The 23,626-nt window shown below is 43.8% G+C and overlaps 1 protein-coding gene across 4 annotated transcripts; it reads left to right on the plus strand.

The window, feature by feature from the left end:
• The first annotated feature begins 966 nt into the window (after positions 1-966).
• Positions 967-22,552, plus strand: pianp (PILR alpha associated neural protein). 4 transcript variants are annotated; one of them, XM_068651814.1, is made up of 9 exons: positions 967-1,059; positions 1,939-2,152; positions 2,681-2,803; positions 2,875-3,252; positions 3,336-3,508; positions 5,161-5,564; positions 15,837-15,915; positions 20,843-20,980; positions 21,233-22,552. In XM_068651814.1, the coding sequence occupies exons 5-9, from the start codon at positions 3,348-3,350 to the stop codon at positions 21,252-21,254; spliced, it is 804 nt and encodes a 267-aa protein (XP_068507915.1). In that variant the 5' UTR covers positions 967-1,059; positions 1,939-2,152; positions 2,681-2,803; positions 2,875-3,252; positions 3,336-3,347; the 3' UTR covers positions 21,255-22,552. The 4 variants fall into 4 exon arrangements, 3 of the variants coding, with proteins under 3 accessions (XP_068507915.1, XP_049586325.1, XP_049586326.1); XR_011087357.1 differs by lacking the exon at positions 21,233-22,552 and having other exon boundaries at positions 1,939-2,803; positions 15,837-16,703; positions 20,843-20,955; XM_049730368.1 differs by lacking the exons at positions 967-1,059; positions 1,939-2,152; positions 2,681-2,803; positions 2,875-3,252 and adding an exon at positions 5,042-5,094 and having other exon boundaries at positions 3,360-4,710.
• The last annotated feature ends 1,074 nt before the right edge of the window (positions 22,553-23,626 follow it).

Consider the following 23,626-nt stretch of genomic DNA (forward strand, 5'->3'; position numbering starts at 1 on the left):
GTTCGGTGTTGTCATCCTGTCTTGGTGCCGTCATGTCCTGCTGTTTTCTTGTTCCACGTCCCGGTCAGTCAGTCAAGTTATTGTTTAAGTCATGTCAGTTTACCGAGTCTGTATTTTGAGTTGCTTCAATAAACCCTGGTCCAAGCTGCACTTGGTCGTCCTGCTCCATGCTCCACCCGACCGTGACAAAAGCTCTGTTTTCAGGAAAGTACAATACAGCGCTGGGCCCTTCAAGAGCGAAAAGTCTCCATTCAGAAAAGGCAAAGTCCAAGGTTGTTAGATCAGTTTTATATTCAGTAGCACATTGTGGGCCGGGATTGATGGGCGATGAGTCTTCGGGGTGGGGCAAGTTCGAAGGAGAGTCTGCTTCCGTGGGAGTGGTTGTGTGTGTGTGTGTGTGTGTGTGTGTGTGTGTGTGTGTGTGTGTGTGTGTGTGTGTGTGTGTGTGTGTGTGTGTGTGTGTGTGTGTGTGTGTGTGTGTGTGTGTGTGTGTGTGTGTGTGTGTGTGTGTGTGTGTGTGTGTGTGTGTGTGTGTGTGTGTGTGTGTGTGTGTGTGTGTGTGTGTGTGTGTGTGTGTGTGTGTGTGTGTGTGTGTGTGTGTGTGTGTGTGTGTGTGTGTGTGTGTGTGTGTGTGTGTGTGTGTGTGTGTGTGTGTGTGTGTGTGTGTGTGTGTGTGTGTGTGTGTGTGTGTGTGTGTGTGTGTGTGTGTGTGTGTGTGTGTGTGTGTGTGTGTGTGTGTGTGTGTGTGTGTGTGTGTGTGTGTGTGTGTGTGTGTGTGTGTGTGTGTAACCAAAAAAGATCGCGGACAAATCAAGTTGCAGCTATAAGCATGAAGTCGAATGTGACGATTACATTACATGATTACGGTCGGGGGGGGGCTCAGGTGCATCAGCTGCGACTGACAGTAATGGGCGCCACGTGACTGTCGTCAAGCGCTAAACCGGCACTCTCTCACACCCCCGCTCCGCAGACGGGGGCAAGGTTCAAGCCTGGAGCTGGCGCTCTTTGGATAACTGCCAATCAATCAACGCGCACCAACAAGCGGTCACCTCCATCCAGGTAAGTGGCTCTATTGGCATGGCAACAGACCTCAAATGACCTCCGCAGAGTTGTGTCTTACATTCGATCTAACCAAAAGACAGCATGATGACATATGTTGGTGGTAATCTTTCAATCAAATGTCAACAGTTTTCATTTCAATGGCCATCATGTTGCTCCTCCTGGTGTGAGTAGCTCGGCCACCAGGACAAGGGAAGGCCAAGTACCGATACGGCTTTTGCTATAGGACTTAGTTCCGCTTAGTACCGCTGACTCATGACAGCGGCAGAGATCAGTGTCCACTTTTGGCCATTTTACTTAATACTTTCAGGTTGTGAACTTTAAAGTGAGACACACAATGTTATTCGTAGACACAGCATTGAGTGCTTTTCTTTTCTTTGACCCTCAATGCATGCAATGGATTGATCCCATCACCTTCCGAGTCAGTCTGCCGTTTTCCAAAGCGTTTGGCGCCATGCTTTCCCGGGGGGATTTGCCGAAGAAACGCTTTATGCGCGGCTATCCGCCTTCCGCATGAGCTTATTTTTTTAAGTTGCTTGCCGAAAACATGGAAAAATATGACAACAAATGTTCCTCCCTCTCCAGTCACGTGTTTGTAGAAAAGCCTTTGGTAAATCTTGCCGCTGTGTCTTAGCCGAGCCCTTTTATTGCTTCCAAATGGCTTTTGTTGATGTGCAAGCTGGCATAATGTGCCGCAAGAGCCTTTTTTATTGATGATTGAAATCTGGAGCTGTTTTTGCACAATTTGCAATCTGGCCAAGGCGTTCAAGCGTAACGCCTTGTCGTCATTGTTCATCTTGGCTAGCTTAGCCACCCTTTCTAAACAACTGGGCCTCGACAACATCCGCGCGCGTCACCATGACAACCATCCGCATGCAGCGACAGGGTCCGCTGGTGTTCAGCAGCTCCTCCGATGAAGGGGTGTCCGTATGGGAGAGGCGCAGTGGCGGCGAGCCAGAGCCCCTGAGGCTGCTGTGTCACTGGAGCGGTCAGGTGACGGGTTGCACGGGCGCCCTGGCCCTCAGCCCCCGGGGGGACAAAGTACTACTCGCAGACGGACGGCCGTGGATCAAGATTCTGGACTGGACCACGGGTGAGTGGGGCTCACTTCATAATGAAGAGTGAATGGCAAAAAAGAAAACTGAACCAAGCAGAAATCGACAGGAAAACCAAGAAGAGTGTTGCGAGGAAAAGTCGTAAATTCATCCAAATGCAGTCGAGGAAAAAAGACAAGTCAGCACAATAAAATCCAAATTGATGTGAATAAAGTTGGAATATTATGTGTTATGTGTCATTTTGGAAGAACAAAATGGAAACAGTACAAGAAAGAAGAGAATAATTTTGCACTATTGAGTCAAATAAAATGAGAAAAGAAATCTCAGAGACTCAAGTCATTAAACTATAAAGGGTGGGGGGTAGAGCTCCGATAATGAGGGCAAGAGGACAAAACCAGTATTTTCGGGCAGACTACAACAAACATGTGTTGCCGTTGGAAGTTTGCATGACATATGCGACTTCCCTGGTGCTTGGTTCTTTGCTAAAATGAGGAAAAATTAATTAGTCAAGAGGAAAGCCGTCTTTCCCATGCATCCCAGTTCTCGTGTCGGATCACACACTACAGGGGTGCTGTCCAGACTGAACAATCACGGGAGTGTGACTGGGGTGACGGACTGCGTGCACCAGACGGGTGCTCTCCTCATCGGCTCCCGCTACGATGCAGGCGACGGCGACAGCGGCCTCAACTGTGAGTGCGTCGCTTCCAGGCGCGCATCCGGCTGGCCGAGACGTTATAAACTGTTCTTGGTCTCTCCGCAGTATTTTCGCTGCCTCACTGCCACTACCTGGCCTCCCTGAGATGGCCGCGAGCACAAACGAATTCATTGTGTGCCGTTGGGGACCGTTGGGAAGTGAAGAGCTCCGCATGGCCTCGACCTACATGCCAACACACAAAATCAAGCCTTTAAAAGTGCAAAATAGTAAATCGCGCCACATCGGCGACTCACCCATATCTTTGGCGAGCTCCCGGCAGGGCAGTACTTTGCTTTCTTGCCGGATTCCCGCTCGATGGACATCATGGTAACGGCAAAGTGACTTGAACTAAATGCAACAGGAGCGACATCACGGTGAAGAGAGACGTCCGTTTAGAATTGCCGCCGGAGTCCGAGGGTGACACGGAAGACGACGAGACAGACGGTAAAAGCTTCTGGCAGATTTGAGTGATAATTTTAGATAACATGCATGGTCACAAATCACTGCGGTTTCCTTGTTAAAATTAGAACACCTTGAAGATGACGATGACAACGCAGGAAGAGATGAAGACGACGTGGAGCCCGCTGGTTCGTGGTTACGTTGTGTCCTCCAGTGAGGAGCCACGGCCGAGAAAGAGGAGCGAGACCAAGGCTGCATCTACATTGTGTGGCTCAAGCATTTCAGTTCCTCTAATCCAGGGGTGGGCAAACTTTTTGACTTGAATTGGGTTCTAAATTTTGACCGGGGGGCCGAACCAGGAGCAGATGGATGTAGTGTTTGTCTGAAGTAATGTAAATGACATGTAAAGGTAATTGCATAAAAGGTTTTTACTTTTAGTAGATACTAAAGCAGGGGTGGGCAAACTTTTTGACTTGCGGGCCGAATTGGTTTTTTTTATTTTGACCGGGGGGCCGAACCAGGAGCAGATGGATGTAGTGTTTGTGTGAAGTAATATAAATGACATGTAAAGGTCATTGCATAAAAGGTTTTTACTTTTAGTAGGGACCCATTAGAGTCTAATCTCTCACTTGAATTGGATTACTGCAGGGCAAACACACAAATACAACATGAAAACACTCGCAATGACCTTCTGTTGGCCGCAGCTCACGCCCAGACGCCCACTCACAGACAAAACGGCCAACCGGATTCAACTGCAGCTCATGATGTCACTCTCTAGGCCGCGCCTCTTCATGGACAGTAGTCATTACATAGATACGACTTTACCATGAAACGCAGTTTATTTCTTATCTTTTTTTTAAAAGCTATTTTTCTAAAAACCCATTGACAAAAAAATGGCCGGACAAATTGATTGAATAATTGGATTCTTGTCAATGCCCACGTTTGAACAATACCACGTCAGGCATGAGTCACGGCAACATAATTATCTTGGCATTCGGTCGCAATTTGACAATTGCGGCCTGCGTGTGTGTTTGTGAGCGATTGTATCCTCTGTCTGTCACAACCCAAATTTGCAATTTTTTTTTTAACGCCGACGGAATTTCGGCTTATCGCGGCGTGAGTGTGACCTATGTATTTGAATGTGAATTCAATTATACTTCCATCTCTCGCCCTCCCGCCCTGGTTTGTTTTCCCTCTAGTGTCCTTGCAGTTTTTATATTGATTTTTTTTCTTTATTGCTCCTTCTCCTGCCTAAGGAGCTTCGGAACAGCTTTTTGTATCATTTCTTTGCCGCGTCAAATCCGATATTTTTAATTTGAACCCATTTGTTAAAAACACACAGCCCGACTGAAGCAAGCCTCTCTATGTCTCTCTCTCTCCAGCGGACTCGATGTGTCTCGGTCGCTAAGGCAACCGATGCTTTTTCTTTTTTTTTTTTTGCTCCCACTTTGCGCTCGTGTCTCCACTTTTCTCCGTCTCGTTCCCACTCTCCCCTCGCCAGAGGTAGGCACCGCTTTGCGTCGCGGGTGACATTTGCTTGGAATTTGGGTGGTCAAGAAGTAGTCGAGTTGGCCCAAATAGTCATCGGAGATATTGGCCGCGCGCGCGCGCGCGCACGACGTGCATGCCGTCACCGACGATGATTGATTGGCTTGGCTGCGAACGCGTGATCGCCAGCTACTTTTTTTAGCCATTGGGCGTGCGGTGCGTTAAAACTTTAAATGGCCCGCGAGAAGCGTATATTTCCAATCGATTAGAGAGCCAATCCGATCACAGTGCAGAAAATCGGGACACTCCCCCTTTGTTTTCCTCTCTTTTGCTCGTTTTGTCTCAGAGATGATAGGCGTGCCGTTGCGTGAGTGAACACAGAGAAGCGATGGAGAGATGGTAAGATGGCAAAGGGAAAAACCAGCCAACTTGTGGCCCCTCATTAACCTTTGTCTTCTCCTCCAGTTCCATTGCTCCTGTCGGACGACTGAGCGCCCTCGTCTCCCTCATCCTAGTCGCCCTGGTGACGCAGCCCTCCACCTGTAACCGGGACGACGAGGAGCGGGTGGAGGCCCCGGCCGTCCAGCTGTCCGTCACCACCCAGGTGACGCCCACCCCGCTCTGGGCTGTGGTCTGGGGGCCCACTCAGCCGCTGGAGGATGAGACCTACCACCTCCTCTTCAGCCAGGAAACGGAGCAGATGCGCGGGCACGGAAGTCGGCGGGAGGCCAACACCGCCGCCGCATCCTCCAAGGACTGGCTGTACCCCGACGTCAGTGCGCATCCCAAAGAAGAAGTGCCCCTGAAGTCCCGGAACCAAGAGGGGGTGGAGGACAGGGGGGCAGCGGAGGAGGCCGAGCTAGAGGAAGGTAGGTATAGCGGGAAATGACGTGCTGCATTGCCAAGAATGTTCCTGGGAATTAATTGTCACATTGGTGAAGGCTGATGCTCCGCCCTGTTGGATTTTGTCCACAATTTAGGGAGCGCGTTATCTGCGCCTCACGGCAAAAGCCTTTGTCAATCACCTGTTATCCAATTTACTCACTGCGTGCTCGTTTGATTTCTTCAGATTTAGGAAAATGCAAAGACACTGAAGCAGAAATTAGACTTAGACAGATTGGTTGAATTCAATCACAATTATTGTTCAAAAAGCTCTGTTTTCAGGAAAGTACAATACAGCGCTGGGCCCTTCAAGAGCGGAAAGTCTCCATTCAGAAAAGGCAAAGTCCAAGGTTGTTAGATCAGTTTTATATTCAGTAGCACATTGTGGGCTGGGATTGATGGGCGATGAGTCTTCGGGGTGGGGCAAGTTCGAAGGAGAGTCTGCTTCCATGGGAGTGGTGCTGGTTATGGGCGACTCGGTGTGTTGGTGGGGGGCTGTTGGTGTGTGTGTGTGTGTGTGTGTTTGGAGGGGGCTGTTGTCTTCCATCCCGTCTCTCGGCCTTGGCGATCATCTTTGGCCGAGTTCTCGGGTGGCTCCTTCTGGCACCCACTGGTTTTATCTCCACGTGACCTTCCTGTGAACATTCTTCTCCAATCTTGGACATACACTGTCGTACTGCATTCAACCGTATCTTTTCTTTGTTAGACAAACTATTTCCCTCTGTGCAGAGCGTTCAGTAGTAATCAAAAACTGGCGTCTAGCATTAGTCAAAACATAAGATACAATCAAGTACTGAACGGTCAAGACGACTCTGGCCGTGTCCATGATTCAGAGAAAAAACATCAGGCATGCATTCCACAGTTCCTTAAGGGTCATTAAGCTATTTAGGCAATATATCAAAAGTCATTTGTTATTTCAAAGTCCTCAGAAATATATATATCAGATCATAAAGTTATAAAAACCTTTCTCATCACCACTTATCAAAAATGTCTAGTTATGTCTTCTTTATTGATTTGGTGTGTACGTATAATTATATGCTTCAAATGTTTCTTTTATTTATTTAATATGTGAATATACTTGTCTGCTTATGTACTTTATTCAATGAGGTTTGAGCATATCTGTTTTTGTAACGAGGCAGGACTTTTTGTATTTCGACCTCATTCCTTCACTCCCTCTGTTGACCTCAGTTTTACTGAGGTCACCAAAATCGTTGATGCCACCAGGGTCCCTCTGTTGGCACACCACGTCCCTCTGTGGAGCCGCCAATGAGTGAGAAAAATAAATATAGATAAAATTCATACCCAGATATTTGTAAAAGATGGAGAGTGGAAAGGCAATTGGCCTAGACGACATTCCAGTGACAGCATGGAACTATCAAGGAGAGATGGCAGGGGAGATTTTTAAAAAGCGAGAAGTTCCCCGGAAAGGTGTTCACTTCTATTCCTTATTTCAGACCACGGCGATGCGCAGAACTGTAGTAGCTACAGAGGTGTTGTTATGTTGATTAAGCAAAGCATGAAGTTATCGGAAAGAATGTTAGAAGCGAGGCTTGGAAATCTACTGGCCAAAATAATGGAGAGTGTGGCAGAGACAAAGATAGGACATGCAGATGGTTGGTGGTACAGAAAGATATGGAAACGATCGCTCTGCAGTCGCGGCCCCTAACAGGAGCAGCCGAAAGAAGTGGAAGATGAGAAAGAAAATGTAAAAGAGAAATACATAAACAAATAACGAATTACATACGTAAAACAAATAACAAAATACATACATACATATATAGTACATACATATAGACAGACAGACATCGAACAATTGCCCATTCGGTCACTCAGCCCTTCAGTCAGTCACTCAATGAATAACTCAATCAATAAACCAACCAATCAATCAATCAACCACTCAATCAATCACACAGGTGTTAACTAATTTGTAATTGTATTGCAAGCAATTTAAACTCTAATGGAATATGATGATGTCCATATCTGTTTTATCAAATTCTAATCCTACTTTACCTTTGTATAAGGCACAGGTGTCAAACTCAAGGCCTGGGGGCCAGATGCAGCCCGACACATGATTTTATGCGGCCCGCGCAGACAAATTGTGCTTTTTATTCACGTGTCATTACTCGAATTGCAAATTGTCTTCACTTTTAATAATATTTGATTTTTAAATATTAGACCGGTTTTTATTTCTCTGATTTGAAAGCAAGTTACTTGCCAGTTTGTTTTGTAGCTTTTACTCTATGAGGTGCTCACACATTTATTTGGGTATGACAGTCATACCGGTCCTCCGAAAGAAGCTATGACTACACTGCGGCCCGTGAACAAATGAGTTTGACCCCCCTGGTACAAGGGATAGCCTTCTAATTGATCAATCACATATCTTAAATCATGCTTTTCCTCCTTTGAAGCGACTATGTACTTCAAACCCAAACGGCACCATTTTATAGGGAAAAAACTTGTCGAATCTATTTGTTTCCGACATAATACTTCCGCAATCATCTTAAATTTGTTCAGTTTATCAATCCCTTCCATTGTTTATCCTGCAAATGAATCACGTAAATGATGTGTTATTCAAACTTTAACGTTCATAATCCACCTGTTCCCAATTTGTTTGGAGTCTGTATGTTATTGTTGTAATTTTTTACATTTAATACTCTCCCACCTATTTGATCCTATCTTGTGAAGGTCTACAGTTTATTATAAGCTATTTTGAAACTCTTCACACTTGTTACCAGGCTTTGGCTCCATCTCATGATGTTGTCTCCCATTCACTTCATTTCTGCCGAGCTGCTTCTTCTCCTCTGTCCAGCATGTTGAAGACTTAAAAAACATCAAATCTGAAAACACTTAAAATCTCACAATTCCCCCCTTTGTTTTATTTATTATTTATTTTTTTCTACCTCCCCCTTTTGACACATTCTAAAAAACGTGTCACAATGGTTATAAAGTAAAAATAACAATGTCCATGGTGACATACCCATCGCCAGCTGGACTTCGGTGTACCTCCAGATGCCATCCTAGCCTGGAATCACCAATTCTCAGTCCCTGAAACTCGACTGGCAGCATCTCACATGGCTGTATGAACAAAAGCCACCACCCACCTGTAGCTGTGCATGCAGCTCTCCGTACAATAAACATCCATAATACCAAAAAAAATAAAATTCACAATGATAAAAATAATAATCCACACACGGGCGCATGTCAAACGCATGAAATAGAAAATTGGAGCCTGCGGAGCCTGTCATGAAACCGATCACATTTACAGACTCATTATGAAAAGTAAGGGGTTAGTTGTTAATGCATGTTCACAGACATGACACAAAATTCTCCAAGACTGCAGTTGACAACCTGCAAAGTAAACGCAAGTTTAACAAATAAAGCACAATCTGCTCCCTGGGTTGCTGTTAGAGGCTGCAATACAATTAGGTAAAACATCAAAACAAAGCAAGTCATCACAAATTCCGTCACATACATTTCGTCACACTGTCAGGTAAGTCCAGAGTTGTTGTCATACACTGTCTTGGCTCAGAGTCTTGATACCAATGCTGGTATAGTCACGTCTGGTCATAATCTTGAAATGGGCCTTCTCCATTGAAGTCTTTTGTTGTCAATGGTGCCCCAGAGTAATCCTAAACCCATATTTAGTCCAAAATTAGCCCTGATCAATCTTGCTTTTTCAAATCTGTAGTATATTTTCAGGTGAGAGGAATGTTATCCTCTGCTGTGATCACATCACCCCAACCTTGAATCATGTTAACCATTCACAATACACAAACCCAATCCCAAGTACAGACTTGACATTCATACAGCATTACAGACAAACTGTCATCCCACAACACACACATAAAACATACAACATTAAATTGTAAAAAGAACCCTCCCTACGCAAAATTTTCTCCTCAATTAAAATGTCCCTTTTTTATTTTAAATCCAAAATTAATATCCAATTGTCTGGTCTCCTGTCCTCACATCGTTTGCCAATATGCATAATACTGGAACATGATTTAACTCCCCATTTAGTTTGCTCACATCTCACACTTAGACTATTTGACACTTTGTGTTGAGCTGTAACTTCAATATTTCCATCTTCCCATATTTCTTCCACTAAACAGTTCCATTTTGCTTTCAGTTTAAATTCATCCCTCCAAATAACTACCTCTGGCAAAGAACCAAACATTTTTAGAGCACTCCCTTTTACTGTTACCTTGTTCCTTCATTCATCTTCTCACAAGCATTACTGACCCTCCTAAGAAATAATGATACTGAAAATAATGTTTAAAAATATACACAGCTTCCTCCTGCCACTTACACTATAACCTTGGATTATCGTTCTCATTTTTTGTTGATGCCAATTCTTAGAATTAAAAAGAAATACTTACTCTTGATAATTGAGTCACGCTATATCACAAATTTTGAAAACCTTCTTCCATGTTCCCCCTTTGTACCTATCAAAACCAATTAGAAATATTTTTGCTGTCATGATCATCATTGTGGCCCTCACACTTATTGTTCTTGTATTTTAAATTGGCAATTTTTGTACATTTGGAGCCCTTTGAGACTTGCTTGTGGGCTATATAAATAAATTTGAATTGCCTTGACTTTATTATTATTCAACTTCTTCCGCATTCTTCTTCCTTTTATTTTATTTTTATCTTAACTATTTCCACATAATTCATCTGATTTATTCCATTACTCTTTTAACCTCCTAGATTCAAATTCAAATTTCACATCCTCACTTCCATCATTGCGGTAAAATTTTGCAAAATTTCATTTTTTCCCTTCGAATTTCTTCTAGTTTTCCTTTTTTCTTTTTTTTTTTTTTTTTCCACTGACTCAACCCATTTCAATTTTTCAACGGTTCATCCTATTCCAAAACTTCTCACTTGTGGAAAATTTCAAATTTTCAACTTTAAAATTCACGCCCAATTTTACAAAATTCTTTCTATATTTTAATCAATTTTCTAGCCAATTCAACACGTTCCAAATTTAAACATAATCTTGTAGCTTTCCCCGAATTTGTATTCAGCCTCTTCGCTTTCACACGCAATTTCTACAGAAATGAATAATTGTAGTTATTATTGTTAATCACCTGTGGCCCTCGTAAGGACAAGCCGCACCAGTAATGGAAGGATGGATGGATTGTTAATCCTAACCCCAAGTGCCTATCATAAATTGCCATTTAAATCAATTGTCACAAGGGTCATGTCATTGTATTGGTTATTTAAAGCCCTACTGTATTACTATTTTGCTGACTATCCAGAATTCCAACTTTCTTATGGCCCCTCACCCCTTCAAGCTGAAATATGCATCCTATAAATCAGTCGCAGTGGATGTGTAATTAAATTCTGTTGTTTTGATAAAGGTCAATTAAGTTTAGCACTTCAGCCTTCTGTTGCCCGAATCCAAATTTTCACTGGTCCAATTATAAAATTTCATTATTTCAGTTAGATTAATTATGTCTTCGAAATGCTAAGTTACATATAAAAATTTATGATTCAAATGATTTAATTTCTATTGATCAATGTCCACTTTACAAAGTTTCTGATCACGCTGTCGTATAATTTGTCAGTGCATCTTCACTTTCCATATCTATGTATTTTGTTTTTTATCCCCGTTTCAGTGTCAATAAGCAGCCTTATTATTCCCTCTTTTATCAAAACTCCTCAGTTATGTCTGCCCCAGCACCCAAACACACTTCCATCCCTTTTGTCCCACACTCCACCAACTTTGTAATGCTTCAGCAGTCTTTAGCAATGTGTCCAGTTTGACTTCATGTGACTCGTGCAAGTCTTTAGCAGCCTCTCCTCTTAGATTCTCATGATGATGATTCAGGGCTGGACCGTCCGCCATTCTCAAATGCGTCCATCTTGTCTTTGTTCTTTCAGTCCATTTTCTTTTTGATCTGCAACTGTGTGTATTCCACCAACTATATGGTTCTTGTCCTGTGAAGAGCTGTGCTTGCCCCCTTCAAGCATGATAATAGTTCCTGGTGTTCTCCCAAAGGTCAAAGGTGTCTCATGACCAGGGACAGTCCTCTGTTGATTTTGAGGCAGCCAGTAGAGTACAAGGATTCAGTTCAGGACTTGTGCCATGCGCTAGGGCAGAACACACTGGGACACAAATTTCACAAAACTATCTTCGTGTTATCAGTCTTCATGTGTAGTATTTGTTCCTTACACCCCAAATCTTCCTATTAACATTTTGTATCCTATCAGTTGCGCACACTCATCATCTTACTATCAAGCCGCCCTTATCAAATGCTTTTTTTTTTTTTTTTTTTTTTGAGTAATCCATCCACCCTACCCATGAACACGGCTAAAATCCTTGTTCCAGTGTTTATCATCAAATAAAGTTCCGAAATCCTTTGTAATAAACTGTAATGTAATTTAACAATCTACCAACATGGTTGTATATGCGGTGAATGTTATTGTTCAATCTATAGGTCATACAGCGCCGGTGTTCCAAATATGACACTCCTCCTTGATTTAACATCTCATAAGTTATTATTGTCAGCAGCGCTAAAGGATAGCGCTTGGAAGTGAATGTCTTATCACCCAATTTAAAACACATGCCACATTTGAGCTAGTATTCATTCCTTTATTTATTTCCCATCCTCATGTTAGCTGGCATGTGTCAGAATTAAAATGGAATTTTGCTTTTAATTTTAAGTCTTTCAAAATTGCGATATCCTTACTGCACCGAGATAAACTTTTAAATATATCTTTAAAAACAAACAAAAACAATCTATGCTCCTGCACAGACTCTTAAAAGTGGCACCCAAATGCCAGATTACAAATCAAACCTCCTCCTTCATTCTCACATTTTTGATAAAACAGTCTACTTATCTAGACACTGTCATCACATACGAAATAATGGCCTGCAAATTAAATATAATGCTGTGGTCCCTCAAAACATGTGACTAGGATTTGGACAATTATTAACCCCCATCAATTGATCAATTATCTCCTCACTAAATTCCTAGCCTGTTAACCTATCTGCATAAAGAAGACATTTACAATGCAGGGGATAAGAGAATAACAAGGAACACCTTAACAATAAACACAAGGAAAACCTAACAATAAACAAAATAAACCCAAACCATAATCAAAACCAAATAAACTAGGCCCATGACCTATGTAGACCAACACAGTACTCCAAATATTTCCCCATTAAAATTTAAGCCTTTTTGTGTAGAGCACCATTGATTTCTAGTCATTGACCTAATTTTATCCTTAATTTAATCCCAATCACGAATGCCCACTACTTAATACTTTACTTGGTGTTCTTTTGATAAAAAGTGCCCCCCTTGCAATGTCGTTTTTATTTGTTGTTTTTAACTCTAAGTGATTCAAATCTTTGACTTATCCTTACATGTCCTTGTATAGTCTTATGTCATAACCAATCAATAATTCCTCCTAAATTTAAAATCTGCAATCATAATTTAATTTTATCCAATTCTACAATGTATGTTCTCTCTTACTCTCACATTTTTATGAGGGCTGGGCACTCTCCTCGTTGGACGAGTTTCTGACCACAACCCTCAGATTATTCTATCATTTCTAATTTTTACATTTAACAATGCAAATCTGATAAACCATTTAACGCAATTCCATCCTTTATAACGAACTGATACACAAAGACAAACATGCACATAAACAAACACACGGGCCCACAACATAGACATGACAATCTTCCCAGCTGATAACAAGGGTGGGGGGGGGGAGGCAACTGAAGTGCGGAGAGCCTCGCCACCAATGTAACCCCCCACCTCTGTCCAAAATATGCATTTGTGCCCACCTGACCGTTTGGCCCAAATTTTAGAGCCGCACCCTTTTGAAAACAAAAATGGTTACAGTTTAACCCCACCACACAATGGGATATAACCTTCATGCTAATTAAATATACATTCTTTATCAAATTCTTGTTAAGCCATTTTTCTGACTCCAACTCTCATGCAAAATCTAAATAAAATCAACAATTTTATACAAATCAACTTATTGTTCTTCATGAACCACAAATCATCACTTCCATCCCATGAACAGCACCACAACTAATCACTCACTTCTTCAGCTGTGCCGCTGTCCCATCTGACAGCCAAGCCTGCTTTCCACACAATATCATCATAGACACACTTCAACAATTATGTAGCGACCTGGTTAACCCAGTTACCCTTCGCCCTAGACAACAATATAAGTCTCTAAGGTCGCACTATTGAGGTCGCCAGGCATCCGTCCTGCTATATCAGCGATGCCTTCACCATTTTTTTTTTTTTTTTTTTTTCACGAGTCCCCGACTCGTATTGGTGGCCTGGCCGATCCAATCGACCCCGACCTTAGGCAACAGTATAAGTTCCTAAGTGTCTACTATTGAGGCCACTCAGGTGCCCATATGCTAGTCACTGGCATCCCACAAGTTCCAGCGGTGTGAGCGCCCTTTGCTGATCAGACAAAGTCCTCACCACCTTTCTCTTAATTCACCACGACTCGGACATCCCAGATGTCCCTCGCCTTAGACAGCCCTATAATGTTCTAAGGTCACACTATTGGAGTCGCTCGGCATCCGTACTGCTATATCAGCGACGCCTTCACCTGTTTTTGTGTTTTTAATTTTTTCCACAAATCACTTTTACCAAGTTCCACACAAACACACACTTCTATACAACCACCATTCCTGAACACAGAGCTGAAATTATTAATTTTTGTATTCCGCTTTCACTCCACAATATTGCTGAACTGGGAGAGAGAAAAAAAGTTTCCCCCTTACCTTTTGTGCCGATCGGACTGCAATACTGTTGAGCAAGAGCGGAGAACGAAGAATCCTTTGTGGAGCATGCACTTTCCCTTCTGAAGAAATCACGTCGGATGGTCACCATTTGTTGGATTTTGTCCACAATTTAGGGAGCGCGTTATCTGCGCCTCACGGCAAAAGCCTTTGTCAATCACCTGTTATCCAATTTACTCACTGCGTGCTCGTTTGATTTCTTCAGATTTAGGAAAATGCAAAGACACTGAAGCAGAAATTAGACTTAGACAGATTGGTTGAATTCAATCACAATTATTGTTCAAAAAGCTCTGTTTTCAGGAAAGTACAATACAGCGCTGGGCCCTTCAAGAGCGGAAAGTCTCCATTCAGAAAAGGCAAAGTCCAAGGTTGTTAGATCAGTTTTATATTCAGTAGCACATTGTGGGCTGGGATTGATGGGCGATGAGTCTTCGGGGTGGGGCAAGTTCGAAGGAGAGTCTGCTTCCATGGGAGTGGTGCTGGTTATGGGCGACTCGGTGTGTTGGTGGGGGGCTGTTGGTGTGTGTGTGTGTGTGTGTGTTTGGAGGGGGCTGTTGTCTTCCATCCCGTCTCTCGGCCTTGGCGATCATCTTTGGCCGAGTTCTCGGGTGGCTCCTTCTGGCACCCACTGGTTTTATCTCCACGTGACCTTCCTGTGAACATTCTTCTCCAATCTTGGACATACACTGTCGTACTGCATTCAACCGTATCTTTTCTTTGTTAGACAAACTATTTCCCTCTGTGCAGAGCGTTCAGTAGTAATCAAAAACTGGCGTCTAGCATTAGTCAAAACATAAGATACAATCAAGTACTGAACGGTCAAGACGACTCTGGCCGTGTCCATGATTCAGAGAAAAAACATCAGGCATGCATTCCACAGTTCCTTAAGGGTCATTAAGCTATTTAGGCAATATATCAAAAGTCATTTGTTATTTCAAAGTCCTCAGAAATATATATATCAGATCATAAAGTTATAAAAACCTTTCTCATCACCACTTATCAAAAATGTCTAGTTATGTCTTCTTTATTGATTTGGTGTGTACGTATAATTATATGCTTCAAATGTTTCTTTTATTTATTTAATATGTGAATATACTTGTCTGCTTATGTACTTTATTCAATGAGGTTTGAGCATATCTGTTTTTGTAACGAGGCAGGACTTTTTGTATTTCGACCTCATTCCTTCAGCCCCCATCCGCCTACTACATCTGGAAAGCCTCATAAAGTTGACATCAAAGACTCAGAGTAATCAACCTGATCGCCATGGGCCTGATCGCCATGGGCCTGATCGCCATGGGCCTGATCACCTGCATGCAGAAGACGTGGTGCAATGGCCATTTCGGTCGGAGGCCAGGCTCTTTTTGCACATCCAATTTCATAATCAGCTGCCCTCACTGATTTCTACTTCTGTTCTTGCGCAATTATGCACGGTCACGCTTGGAAAATATTAATGGCGTGCGTGTGCATGTGTGTTACAGTGGACCCTCAGTTCTACGTCACTGTGACCATCTCCACACTGCTCATCCTCACTGCAATCATCATCACGGCAAAACTCTGGTAGGAACTTCCTCCTCTTATTTACGATCACGCAGCATTGGGCTAGATATTTTCTACCCGCGGCCCGTCTTCTAGCGCCATTGGCGTTACGCCACAGTCATAGAAAACATGCTACAAAATCACAAGTGTGTCATACGCATTATCACAAGCGCTTGAGAATGGGACAAAAATATGGACTGAAAATACTGTACTAGATATCGATTAGTGAATGTATTGCTCTGATCAACCAATTAGGGGACAGAAAAATACTGACATCAGCGCTGTGGTTCTATGCGAACAAACTTGATATGGGATCGGTTCGAGAAACAATTTCATCACTGATAGAGGATGAAGTGACATGAAGTGGCACAACAGATTCCTCACGACTCAAGTTGCATTATTTCAAATCGTTGCCGTTCTCCGTTTAGAATGTCGCTGGCATAGGTCATCAATAGATCGTGTATGTTCTCAGTTGGCTTGCCAAGCAAAAAGCAGGCACGCTGAATTTGAAGCCTCCTGCTGGTGCAGGGCGGCGGCAGCTGAGCAAGCTCTTTCAAATGTTCACATGTTTGGAGGCCCATGTCGCCACAGCCAAGCCAGGCCAGCGTCAGCGCTAGCCAGCGCCAGCAGAGGGAGGAACCAAGCTGTCAAGGCCTTGGTGGCCCTGTAATGAACCCCGGAGCTCCTCTGTGAAGGAGACTAAGGCATCACCACACCAGCTTGGATCCCAGCTGCCATCAGCCTGTCTGCGCGTTTTGACCTTGGTGGCCCACTGAGACGGCTGCTACATGCGAAGGCCTTCACACTTAGTATGTTATTCTACACTATTCACTTTATTCTTCCGCTTCTTCTTCTATTTTATTCTCCTCACTTTTTGTCCTGCTACTTCTTCAACATAATTTATCCGATTCACTCCATTCCAATTTCAACATATTTCAAAAATTCATGCGAGCATTTTTCTCACTTCCCAACTTACCAAAAATTCAAAATTTTCAATTTTGAAATTCACGCCAAATTCTCTAAAATTTCATTCTTCCCTTTTAATTCCTACATTTTTCAACCGATTTTCAACAATGACGAGACGTGACGTTGCTCAACCGCTCATTTGTTCATATTTGTACAGGTAATGCCTTTAAAGATTTGCTTTCAGTTTTGAACCATGGCAAGCTTGCACCTGTCACATGAGTGCCGGGATGGCGGATGTTGCATGCAGAAGGATCGCATATAGTGGATTGGAGCCACCGTCCAGAGCTGCATATGTGCATCGAGTTGTGTTAAAATCATCAGGCTGATCACATCAAGCTTGAAGAAAGGCCGAGGACAGGACAGGACAGGACAGGACAGGACAGGACAGGACAGGCGTTTCTCAGGTCGGATAAGAACAGATTTGCTGTTCTTGTTTTTGGATTCTGCAAGGAATCCTCTGGCATTTTTACAAATCACGTTGGTTTCTGCATTGTCACCATGGGCAGAAACCTTGTCTGTCCAATTTCGAGTCATTTATGAATTTTTCAAAAATCCAAACTGCCTGTGTGTCATCTGATATTTTCACAACCAATTGAAATCACTCAAAAACCAATCTACAATTTTGTTCACGGTCTGGGTTGGGATAATGTCCAAATCCAGCCCTTGAGGGGTTACATGTTTCCCTTTGCCGACGAACGCAAATCAAATGATCGGTGAGCGCCGCTGTAGCCCAATAAAGATCCTGATCACTTTAATCAAACGTGCCGGAAAGAAATGAGGAAAACATGCAGCGGGGCGGTCAGAAGCCCTTGAGAAGAAGACGTGGACACGCCGGGTTTGGTAGTACATGGCGGCACTGGGTTAGCACTACGGTTTTTGTTATTGTGGTGTTAGGACCTCAAGAATCTGCATTAGCATTCCAAAAGTCACTGCGCAGGAGCGAAAACGTTTGCAAGTGTGAAGCAGAAGATGCTCGCAACATCAACATCGGAGATGATGAATTGTTTTTAGTAGCGACACTTTTTTGACAGCTTTAATCTGAGCATGTCTAAATCTATCAATACATCAGCGGCAAACAAAGTGAGAACCAAGTTCATATTCAACCCCCCCCCCTCCCAAAAAAACTATCCATCACTTTGTAGCGAACTGATTTGACTTCAGTCGACGTAACAACACGCTCTGCCGAGAGCATCAAAACCGAGCGGCTTCCTCCTTTGAGGATGACTCCGCTGGAGTTCAGTCGAATTTGTGATATGTTGGCTGTGAAACACAAGGCAGCATTTTGACTGTGAACAAGCAAGGCGAGCCAAGGCGCTGCTGGAGTAGTCCAATGACGTTGTGCAGGTGCCAACACGGCTCGATTCAAAATTGCGGGTTTCCGACAGACGAGAGTTTTGGTTGCGTGTAGAACAGCTCACCTTTCAAGCTTTTGTGAATCCAGCACCAGCAGCCAGTTTCACATTAGCATCATGAAATGTTTTTAGCAGGTCGCCCTAGAGCAGGGGTGGGCAAACTTTTTGACTTGCGGGCCGAATTGGGTTCTAAATTTTGACCGGGGGGCCGAACCAGGAGCAGATGGATGTAGTGTTTGTGTGAAGTAATATAAACGACCTGTAAAGGTCATTGCATAAAAGGTTTTGGCCTTTAGTAGGTAGTAAAGCATGGATATTCAAAAATAGTTTTTTGAACATTTTTATTAACAGCATTAAAAAAAAAAACATCCCTAAAAAACTGCTATCAGTGATTCTCATAAAGTACGACACTGTTATTATGAATAACAGTCTCCATCACTTCAGTGCCTGCAGGTCAGATAAATGAAAGATGTTTATCTTATGAGATCACATCAAACGGCAAACATTCTGACCAAATATATCATCTTGAAGAATCGGTGAAAGCATACATCCAAATAAAGTAATGAAAACGCCAAACACGGTGAGGGGTATCTGAAAATCAGAGCAGCGTTTTAACTCACAAACACCTGGTAACAGAGGTGAGGAAACGGGAAACACTTCCTTAAAGTAAGCCTTAAGAACTTTACAGGTTAAGATTAGTCACAAACAGGTGGTGCATCAATGTCCTTGAGCATCCTGCATTGTTTGAAAATGAGAATGGTCGCTAGTTTCAATCCCTGCTATTTGTACAGATCATATTCAAAATGCATTTTTTTACAACAAACTTGAAAGCCTCCCCTTCATTTTCAGTGGGAACAGTGTTGTTGGTCTCCCTTTTTTTGCTAGTATGTCATAGTCTGGAGTAAAATTTGTTGTGGCAATTCTCAGGAGAGATCCGAGGTGTTGGTCCGATTACCTAGATCTGTTGATGTTCATGTGGCTGAACGTCACGTCGCGTACGTCGAGCCAAATTGGCCACTCTTTTTAAACACTCGGCACTCAGTGTCCACCTTGCTTTTCCTTGGGCGACTCATTTTAATGGAAGGATTCCAGGGGAAGGTTTGTGGGTGGCTTTAGCGTAAAACTGTATCCGAAAGCTTGGCGCGCAAATTACAAGAATGCTGTCGTCACAGCCCACGCTCTAAATTCGGCACTGATACAAATAGAGCGCGAGTGCGCCATTTCCGTACAACTGAGTACGTACACGCATTTGTGAGTGTGCACTGAGCTTTCTGACACGGCTTCCGGTAGTAAATGCGCGAGTGGTTCCCCGTTTACTGGGGAAACGCAGTCATTGCAGGCAAAATGACCTCCAAAAAATGTTTAATAATACAATTTATTTAGGGTTGGCGGGCCGGATTAAACGGTCCCGTGGGCCGGATGTGGCCCGCGGGCCGTAGTTTGCCCATCCCTGCCCTAGAGTATTACAAATAGTCAAGAATTCATCAGTCTGTTTTAGTTTCAATTTGGCCTTTCCACATGTTCTTCCATCATCATTTGCTTTAATCATGGGATCCTAATTTCAATAAATCAGAAGGTGGCGTAATCTAACACGAGTCGAAGCTAGCGAGCGCAGTCTTAAAGTCATGTTCTGTTACAGCTTCTCCATTGGAGGTTAATTGCGGCGTTCCGGTACCAAAGTGTCCACGGAGCGGTTGTTGGGCCCACGGCTCCTAAGTACGTCGGTAGTGTGGTGAGGCTCGCCTTCCTTCGCAACAGCCACAAGTGCTCTTAAAACAGAGGATGCCTTCAAGAAAGGCAGCAAAACTCTTACAAAATAATTCTGAGACTTTTATGAGCCGTCTATTTCGACACCCCCTTTGACTCCATGCCTCCCACTTGCCTTCCCATGGCCATTGTTTTAATGACTCCGGTGAGGGCAACTAATCCTTCCTTGCATTTGCAGCGTTAATGCGTTTGCCGATGTGAAAACGACTGCACCGTTCTTGACAAGCTTTCTCGTTTCTCATGCTGGGCTCTGAGCTGCGTTTACATACGTAATTCTCATGTTTGGTCCACCAAATTGTTTTCATTTCTTCCCAACAGTCTTTTTCTCTTCCAGCATGCGCATGTTTGACAGATTTTAGCCTCTGCATTGCCATGTCAATCAAATCTGAAGAGGGCCTTCCCAATCGATCGTGTTAGCCAAACGTAAACTACGAGCAGGATGATTAACTTTTTTCAAAATACTTTTTGGAATACAAAATTCTGACCCTCTTCATGTTGGGTCTTTGGTCCAATCGCATTTGTGCCTGTATCCCTCTAGAATACGAGCAACGACTCCGGCAGATTTCAAATTTGACGTCAGCATTTTTCCATCATCCGATTGGTAGCTCAGAGCAACCCAATTTTGACGTACTCAACACACATTGATACATTAAATGATCAGCATTGATGCCGAGTGTGACGTGTTTATTTTTGTTCTGTTTCGATCACGTGAGTTGGGACGTATCAATTCTGTACTGCTCTCGCGATAGTAAGAGTTGTGTGCTGTTGTTTTTTTCTGTATAATAATGATAGTTGTTGAGGTATTAAGAGGTGGGTTGGGTCCACACTCAAGGCCACATTCTACTTTCTTCACCTCCCTCCAGTTCTGATCGCAGCTGTTCGCAGCATCCGCCGCCGCTGTCTCGCGGCGTGGCCCCGCCCCTCTCTCGCGCGCTCCCGTGCTCACTGGCGTCTGAGGAGAGCCAGCAGACGCTGCATACCTCCTTCTCCGACCGGGAGAGGTAACGACTCGCTTAATAAAAGTCAGAAGCGGGAGGTGGGGGGAGGTGGGGGGGGGGGGGGGGGGGGGGAGATGCAGAACGATTGTGTTCAAGGGTATTTGGAGTTAATCTCAATAAGGATAACAATAGTGCTGCACTCCTTCTCAGTCCCTCGGGATGCAGCTTGAGTGCTTTCAGCTGCGCTCACCCTGGCTTCAGACTACCATTGTTTTTTTTCAACACCTTTTCTTGTTTTGTCTCTTGCTGTGTCAGGATCCCGGTGGTGAACCTGTAAGGCTTCTCTTTTTCCACTTCTACGGAGCCTCCAGAATTTGTTTTTTCTTCCCGCCTGCAGCAGCATTTTTCATTTTCTCCCAAGGTGTGAAATACGTGGAGGGACCGCAGTTATTGGAGCCGCCGCAGAAGCCCCTCTACTTGCCTGAGGTCTTAAACCTAAATTCATCACGCCTCCCTCCCTCCCTCCTTTCCCCACAAGTTCAGCGTAAATTTCCTGTGCACGGCTCCCAGCTGTGCCAAATGCAGAGCTGCCGTGACAAATTCACAAACAAACAATTTAATAGCTGTGCAGGATCCCAATTTCCATCTCTGCGCTTCCAGTCAGAATATTTACTATAATATTGTGTCACTCCAAATCATTAAGTCCATCGCTCAAATTCTTCATCCTTTATGTAAACAACGCTGCGTGTGCGCCGCGCCGCTGATGTCGGACTCGTCGTCAGTTGCAGTTCAAATTATTCCACAAGCCCATATAATGATATATAAACTATGTATCAGATAGCTATAATATAAACAACAATTTTATCAAACCATCAGTGTCACTCCTTATCATTATGGCGCCGCGTGCACACGCAGCGGCCACTCTCTGTCCCGTTCGGTGTTTTGTGAGTGTTTACTGAGTGTTTGTCCGGCGGTTTTGTGTATGTTCGTCTCGTGTGATACGTCGTGCTACTAGTGCGGCGGGCATGTTCTGCTCAACATTGGCGGAAGTGGGTTTTATGGCGTTCTGGACTTTGGTGCGGAGAGATTAAGGGCGCTCGGACTGCTTCGTCATGGAGCGACGCCGGACTGGCCTGCTCTTCCTCCCCCGGTTGGACTGCGTTGTGAGCTCGGACTGCTCCATCCTGGAGCATTGTTGGGATGCGTCGGCAGCGGGTCTGCGAGGCAGAGGAAGAGGGGCCAGCGCGGAGACGTCGGGCCAGGCTTGCGGCCAACCCAGCTCGCCCAGCCGTGCCTTCCATTCTCCTGGCGTACGTTCGTTCGCGGGACGACAAGATGGGTTGCGTTCGCCTGATAGGATCCACGAACCGGACAGTGCGTGCCTGCTGTGTGCTCGTGTTCACAGTGGCCTGGTTGACTGTCATCTTTCCGGACTCTGCTGTGCATCGGAAGCGGCTAGCGTGCTATCACTCTTATTGTTCATCTTCTTGTTTTATTTTTCCTGTGTTGTTTACTTGTATGTGCGTTGTGAACTCTGTCTTGTCACCCTGAGATAGTGAGAAACGTAATTTCAATCTCTTTGTGTCTTGACATGCGGAGGAATTGACAATAAAGGAGACTTTGACTTTAAATCCATCGATCGAATTCTTCGTCCTTTATGTAAACAACGCCACGTGTACGCCGCGCCGCTGATGTCGTCAGCTGCAGTTCAAATTAGCGAGTAATCCCTCGCTACATCGCGGTTCGTTTATTGTGGTTTCACTACATCGCAGATTTTTGAATTTTGAAAATTTGTGAATAATTTCACATAGAAATTGCTCCTGAGTATAAATCGCCTCCCCAGCCAAACTATGAAATAAAACGCAACTTCTACTCTGAAAAATACGGTAAATTGTGGGTGTCAGGCATTTTGGTGTCACATCTTGGTTGGGCTGTTATGACGGTGGGAACATGCAAGTTTCAGACAGGCGCACAAACGCCCCTGCACTTTGATACAACAGCCGTGGTTTTGTGGAGGGGACACTCTCATGGTTATGTTGCTTTCAATTCATTCCAATGGAGAATGGGGAGAGTGCGGTTGCAGAACCAATTAATTTTTTATCAAGGCACCACTGTGCGTATTTACATTCTATTCAAGCGCAATGAACCGACACTAATTGATTAATTAATTTTCAATAGATTCCGCACAATAGATGCAAAGGACTCACTGGAAAATAGGGCCGCAACTGACGATAATGATGAAGAATCATTTTTGGGATGAATTAATTCATTTCAATTCCCACCCCTTTAATCAAAAACAGGATATTAATTCAAACTTGCAGTCTGTAAATACCGTATTTTTTGCACCATAAGGCACACTGGATTATAAGGCACACCCTCATTGAATTTTTTATTTTAGAAATGATTTCATATATAGGGCGCACCGGGTTAAAAGGCGCATAAACTCGAAGCTATACTGCAACAAACTGAGGTTGACTAGGGTTGCGGTATGCATCCACTAACCTATAACCAATGAGCCCTTTGGAAACAAACTATCTCCTATAAAATGATTGGAACTAACTAAAGTTTGATCTAACACCTTGGTACTGCTTATTTATGTTTCCCTTAGCCTCGTGTGTGTAGCAGCTATCATTATAGCATTAGCCATCCGCAAACTCCCATGAGCCTTAGCTCACAGACTCCCATGAGCCTCAGCAAAGCGTCGTGGCA

The sequence above is a fragment of the Syngnathus scovelli genome, chromosome 9, assembly GCF_024217435.2.
Source record: "Syngnathus scovelli strain Florida chromosome 9, RoL_Ssco_1.2, whole genome shotgun sequence".
NCBI classification, from domain to species: Eukaryota; Metazoa; Chordata; class Actinopteri; order Syngnathiformes; family Syngnathidae; genus Syngnathus; species Syngnathus scovelli.

Excerpts from the sequence above, each read along its gene's own strand:
- pianp (XM_068651814.1), top strand. The coding sequence starts at position 3,348 with ATGACGATGACAACGCAGGAAGAGATGAAGACGACGTGGAGCCCGCTG. Across the intron at positions 15,916-20,842 it reads ATCATCACGGCAAAACTCTG|TTCTGATCGCAGCTGTTCGC; the intron begins GTAGGAACTTCC and ends ACCTCCCTCCAG. Across the intron at positions 20,981-21,232 it reads TCCTTCTCCGACCGGGAGAG|GATCCCGGTGGTGAACCTGT; the intron begins GTAACGACTCGC and ends TTGCTGTGTCAG.